General features: G+C 39.0%; 1 protein-coding gene across 1 annotated transcript; it reads left to right on the top strand.

Moving 5' to 3' along the window:
* LOC104603541 (delta(12)-fatty-acid desaturase FAD2-like) lies at positions 1–6,297 on the top strand. The gene is made up of 2 exons (XM_010267602.3): positions 1–198; positions 4,866–6,297. Exon 2 carries the CDS (start codon positions 4,878–4,880, stop codon positions 6,024–6,026), a length of 1,149 nt encoding a protein of 382 aa, XP_010265904.1. The 5' UTR covers positions 1–198; positions 4,866–4,877; the 3' UTR covers positions 6,027–6,297.
* Positions 6,298–6,943: the final 646 nt, after the last annotated feature.

Below are 6,943 nucleotides of genomic sequence, written 5' to 3'. Positions count from 1 at the left end.
GGGAATGAAAAAGCTTAAATAGGTGCTCTGGGGAGCGGACGAGAAATAGCCGGAGAAAGAGAAGCAGAGAGAGAGAGAGAGAGAGAGAGAGAGAGAGAGAGAGAGAGTGAGACAGAGAAGCGCGAGGGTGAGAGAGACCGAGAGTCTCTCGGAGGGGGAGGCGGCAAAGGCGTCTTCAGTTCTTCTTCTTCTCTTCAGGTATTTTTTATCTCCATTCTTGTTCTACAGTAAAAGGAGTTGATTTTGTTTGATTCTCTTTTCGGTGTTTTCGCATTTGAAGATCCATTAAAAATCTGGAACTGAAACCCTAGCTCCTTCACGATGAAGTTTGTAGATTCCAAGCTGTAAAAAGGAATGTGCAAGTTTTTGTTTTTTCAGGATAAATCTAACCTATTTCGTTTGTTTCTTTCATTTAACTAAACAAAAAATCTCGAGATCATTATCAATGCTGAAAATAGTTTATACATCCAGACCTTGAAGAGGTATATCCACGCATTGATCTCTTTTATACTTACAAGCCATATAAAGTAGAGTATGAGCTATAGGTTGGTTGTTTTACTAAGATCTATGCGTCTGTTCATCTTCTGTTCCTCGATCTTTTTTTCCACTGATTTAGCTCAAATGTAACACATACAGATGCTTAATCATCTAATGAAAACTAGAGGCCTTTTCTGGAAATTATTTTCTTGCATAAATTGTTTTGTTGATGGATTTATTGCTGGAAATGAACTTTTTCGTGTTTATACCACTCAAAAGTCGAATCTGGGAGTTCGATTCCGAGCTTCAGTCTTGAGGTATCCGGATCTCAAAACCCTCTATTTGAATTTCGTTTTCCTTTTTTTTTCCAGATGTTTTGTGATATTTAACTCTTGAGCTGATTTGTCCTCTTGTCTGCATTTTGCCTCATAAATTGTTTTATTGTCTTGGATTTATTCCAACTTCTCGCTGTTGCTTTTCATTTAATTTCTTTATTTCTTGGAACATTTCCATCACTATAAAGGTGGTTCATTCAATCTTTTCACTTTCGGAGGCTTCAAGGCTTCAAAAAAAATCTTTTCACTTTCGCACAGTTTTGGTTAGTGAAACCAAAACGGCAGAACTCCGTAAACTAAGGCAGTGGTAGTTATTGATCTAAGCAGTTGGATCTGTTATGATCGGGTTTCTTATCCATCCATCCAACGCTGACCACTGAAAAGCAGCCGCCTGAATTTATTTCAACTCAGTTTGAACTTTGAACTTTGAATCCGTCAACGACCGCATTCCACGCTCTTCTTGCTTAAACAAGAAAAGAAATGTGGGCTGGAGTTTGTTAGAAAGCATAAGCTTCCTTTAACAAGAAAATATATCAAAATAAAAACCATCACACCCTATTTCCATGTCCACCTAAAAGAATTAAGTTTTGAACTTTTGATCTTCCGTCTGTAAGCGATTAAGTGACACCCCTCTCCCTCTCTCTTGCTCCTCGGCCTCATTGTTACCATGTGATCCCCTACCTACCACTTGGTCCATGTGAACCCCAAGAAACCCTTATAATTAACTGCCGGTTCAGCGTCTGATCGTGTCTTAGGATCTTGCTTTTAAGATTTCCAAGTCAGTCCAAGGGCGATTCTGCGCTTCTGGCTGTACATGGGGCCAGGGTTGAGTCTGGATGTACATACTATATAGGGCCGGGGTTCAGTATTCAGTCTGGCTGTACAACTCCTGGCCCATCAGTACTCCTTGTCTTAATGCCTGAAGCTGCACCTGCACATGGAGCAGCCTGGCTGGACTCTCTCTGTGGGGCTTGTGGGTGGGTTGGTTTGCTGGGTCTCAACTCTCAACTCTCAACTAAATGGGAAATCTCAGTTACGCCAAACAGGGAATAGTGTTTTCCCGTTTGGAACACAATAAATTAGTGGATTGATTATTGGGAACATGAACATGACCAAGATTGATAATTATTATTGGTGGCCAGTGACCACTCAAGCAGTACGAGGACTGTGCTTGATGTGTCTACCAAAGAGTGTGCAGGCTTCTGGCTTCAATTTAACTTGGTCAACGGCAGATGGTTACCTGTGAGATCGGCTTCAGTGTTCACATGACGGTGCTCACACCGTTGTACAGTTTTTACAGTCTTGCGTTGAAAATATCTCTGTTCTTGTGTTCTTTTTTCATAGGAAGATATTTGCAAGATTGTAAAAGTTTGTGAGCACGGTCAGTACTGAAGCTTGTTTCGGTACTTGTACCTATGTGTAGTAACTAAGTACTAAGTAGCCTTGAATGGAATGGGGAAGCCCCATTAGTCATTACTTAGCTTTGTGTAGGCACTTAGATACCTCTGTTTTCTATTTTTGCATTGGTTATTTGACCTTTGGTCCAATGTGGGAGGTGGGAATTAGGGGTATCCATATTAAACCGAAAAATCGAATCGCAAAATGCAGTTAATCGAATCATTGATTTGGTTTCGGTTTAAGATTTTTGAAAAAATGAAGAATTGGTTCTATTTTTTGTTAATCTACAAAAAAACTGATGGTTAATCGAACCAACCAGTATATATATTTTTAATATATCTTACATATTTTCTATGTATTATATATAAATATATTCATTATATATATATGTATACTTATATTATATTTATAATGATCTATTTATAAATATATATATTTTTAAATATTATACATATATTTGTATAATATATATTATAAATATAAAAAAATCAAAAAATTGAAGAATTGAACCGGTCAAAAACTGAAACTGACGGACCGAGTTTTGGTTTGGAGAATTAGAAAAACCACTACCACTAGTTCAATTTACAAAAAAGTGTTATGGTTCGGTTAACCGAATAAATTTTCTGTCGTTAGGTTGGGATCCTATATTTGAACATGTTTACCTTGTTCTATTAGTTTTATCTGTTCTATAAACGATGAGGAATAAGGCTTTCTTTTTAAGTTTTCTATATTCTTATAAAATGTCTCTGTCCTTGTATTTCTGGCCTAAGTTTACTGTTTTCTATCTAGTCATGGACCTGTGTGTTTTCCCCATGTAAACGAATCAAACTAGTCATGAAGTCCTACCCCCAACTATTCAGGGGCGGCCTAGAGCAGAGGATATTTTCCCTGTCTTCCACACTATCTGGATGAATTTTTTATTTTCTTATAGTCTTTTCCAACAGACCATGAAATGGCACGTTTCAAGATAAGGTTGGATATGTTTTTCATATATGCTTTCACGAGTCTCTTCTGACCAGAGGAAAAAAATCAAGAATTGCATTTTTTATGATCAAATAGAATTTTTTCTAAAGAGAAACTCTTAATTAAAGTTCTACTGCACAAGTCCGGAGGCTTATTCCTCCTAACAGATACAGAAAAAAATTCTTAATATTAAGTTAAACGAAACTTTTTCAAACCAAGACAAAATCAACCTAACTTTGTCTATAATCAAGGGTTGCGTGAAACTTGTTAATAACATTCCGTCTTTGTTAGGTGTTGTGTTATATCAAGTCATAAACAGTGGTGCTGTTATGGTCGTAAAGGTTTTCTTTAGTAAGGATTAAATGGTTTGAAAGGTTTGAATATCTATTTAAGTATTACTAATATTTGATATTAGAGTCCATCCTCAAATAACTTTTTCAAATGAGAAAACAAAAGGCTGCGAACAAGCAGAGAAGAGATATTTCAAGCAGAGTAAAAGCCTTGTATTATGGTGTCAAAGATTAAAGGGTTAAAGTACCCAGATACCCATAGATGCTGATAGAATGCGACAAACATATACCCTATTTAACCTTGGGAGAATAACTGATCAGTGCAAGTCGGTATTTTTAATCTTACCGTATAAATACTTCGAATTTGGCATCAATTCACGGTCAGATTCCTCTCTTGTACGGTAAGATTAAAAAAACCGACTTGCACTGATCAGTTATTTTCCCAAGGTTAAATAGCGTATATGTTTGGTGTTCTTGTTATTGCTATAATTCAAGTCTCCATTTACACGTTTGTGGTGGGCGTGAGACCCATAACTCGATGCTTGCGAGTTGCGACGCATCAGTCCTGTGTGTCCTTTCTGGCTAAGCCACCTTATGGGCCCCATCGAAGGAACCACCGGATGAACTTTCTCCCCCATACAATAATAATTTCTTCCAACTAATTCATTCATTTTCCGTGAGCATCTCCATCGAATTGGAGAATTTCTGCCAACAAAACACGTTTCAATCCTTATCAATTTGATCTAACACCTCACATCTCATCATGAGATTGAAACCCACATATATGAGATGTGTGGTGTAATATTGTAGGTTGTTGGAATATATTTTATTGGCAGATGATCCGGACTCAAGCCCATGAACTGGTAAATCCAAATTGTCCACACCGGTTGTGGCATATTATGCTGTCTCAAGATATTTTCTTTCCCCCAGGTGGTTTTGTTTGATCCTTTTTTTTAAAGAAAATAGTCCATGCCTATCTTTTTTTTTTTTAACTTAAGAGTAAAGAATTTGACCAAATAAATGAAAAAAAATAAAAATTAACAAGGCCGACAAAGAGATCAAATTCGTCGTCAATTTTTATTCCGAAGACTTGACCGCCATTCAAATATCTTTATCTGTACCGAATAATTTATGATCCCTACAATATATATATATATATATATATATATATATATATATGTGTGTGGATCCTGGTAACCGATTTATCTTTATCCACATCCCCACATGCAATGCAAGTCGTCTGGGGCGCTGGGTCACCAATTTCTCTCAATGGTTGATGAACCCAATCCCCGAGTCCCAGACCCATAGAACAATATTAATGTTTCTGACTTTCTGTTGATTCATTAGTGCTGAATTTTTAGCTGAAAAGTTGACAAAAGAATCTCATTTTTCTGTCTCACAGGCAGAAGTTACAATGGGAGCCGGTGGCCGAATGGTCGTCCCTACCACCAAGAAGCAAGAACACGATGCCCTCCGCCGAGCCCCACACTCAGCTCCTCCATTCACCCTGAGCCAGATTAAGAAAGCCATACCGCCTCACTGTTTCCAGCGGTCCGTGCTCCGATCCTTCTCCTACGTTGTCTATGACCTTGCCATGGTCTTTGCCTTCTACTACATTGCCATCACTTATTTCCACCTCTTACCTCACTCACTCTCCTACCTCGCCTGGCCAATCTATTGGGTCATACAGGGCTGTGTCCTCACAGGTGTTTGGGTCATAGCCCACGAATGTGGCCACCATGCATTCAGTGACTACCAATGGCTAGACGACACGGTCGGACTTATCCTTCACTCTGCCCTTCTCGTCCCCTACTTCTCCTGGAAGTACAGCCATCGACGCCACCACTCAAACACTGGGTCCCTTGAGCGTGATGAGGTCTTCGTCCCAAAACCCAAATCCAAGATCCCATGGTTCTCTAGGTACCTCAACAACCCACCCGGCCGTGTCCTCACACTCACAATCACACTCACTCTTGGGTGGCCACTCTACTTGTTATTCAACGTCTCCGGCCGTCACTACGACCGCTTTGCCTGCCATTATGACCCTTACGGCCCAATTTACTCCAACCGTGAACGAATGCAGATCTACATCTCCGATGCCGGTGTCCTTGCGGTCACATACGGTCTGTTTCGGCTTGTGGCTGCAAAAGGGCTCGCTTGGGTTGTATGTGTCTATGGAGTCCCATTGTTGATCGTGAATGGATTCCTTGTCATGATCACCTACTTGCAGCACACCCACCCGTCTCTGCCGCATTACGATTCCACCGAGTGGGACTGGCTGAGGGGAGCATTGGCAACCATGGATAGGGACTACGGGGTGTTGAACAAGGTCTTTCATAACATCACAGATACACATGTTGCCCACCATTTGTTCTCGACGATGCCACATTATCATGCAATGGAGGCAACCAAAGCCATCAGGCCTATTCTTGGCGATTACTACCAGTTTGACGGAACCCCATTTTACATGGCAATGTGGAGAGAAGCAAAGGAATGTATTTACGTGGAGCCGGATGAGAATTCCAAGGATAAAGGGGTGTACTGGTACAAGAACATGTTTTGAGTCATTTGATACTTCCAAGTTCAAAGTTCGAACGAAATCACAAGCAAGCCAAGGCAATGAAGATCGTGATGAATGAAACGTAGCTAGGAAGCTCTTTTTACTTCCCCATCACTGAAGCGAATGGAGTTCTGTTTGTGTTGAGAATTGAGACTATGGTATTAGTAGCTAGTCGGTCTAATCTTGCGTTTCTATACTTCCCAATGTAGGAGTTCTGTTTGCTACGATAGATTGGTAGAAATAAATCTACTGGCACCTTGAAGCCGCTTGCAAAGCTGTTTCGTTTAGATTAGTATTGTTTACCATATTGAAACTTGAAAGCATAAAATTATCATCCACGGCAGATTGCTAACATGAACGTTATTAAATGGGGAAATGAAGTCATTTTAAGGTTCTATGGTAGTCATAAATGCTAATAGTGAGGGATTGAAGTGTTTGGTACAGTTGCGTTGAGTTGCCGTTGATTAATACAAATGTGTGAGACTTTGTTTCTTTTTAAAATTTTTGACTTTTGAAAGTGAAATTTAATGTTTCTCATGCATACATTTTTTTAATTGAAATGATACTAATCAACATTTTACAAATTTGTATTTATCAACCCAAAATGCAACTAGGAATGGCAACATGGTGGGATTGGGACAGGCATCCACTCCTCGTCCTTGCCCTGAAGTCAAGATACTTTGCCTCGTATCTGTTTTGTCCCCAGTGGTGGAAGAGGTTTGGGGTGGGGTATATATTCTCCATCAGGGATGGGAAATTCTTGAATTTTTCTCTCTCTAAGGCAATTATTTAAAAATTATCTATTTTATAGACAATTTATACATAAATATAAGAATTTGGGGGTATTTTAGGAATTGAATTATAATACTTTAAGGGTAATTAAAAAAATAAAATTATGGGATCTTAGGATTTTAAAAATT

The sequence above is a fragment of the Nelumbo nucifera genome, chromosome 2 (assembly GCF_055504915.1).
Source record: "Nelumbo nucifera cultivar China Antique chromosome 2, China Antique-T2T, whole genome shotgun sequence".
Lineage (NCBI taxonomy): Eukaryota > Viridiplantae > Streptophyta > Magnoliopsida > Proteales > Nelumbonaceae > Nelumbo > Nelumbo nucifera.
This window is presented reverse-complemented; position numbering and strand designations above follow the sequence as displayed.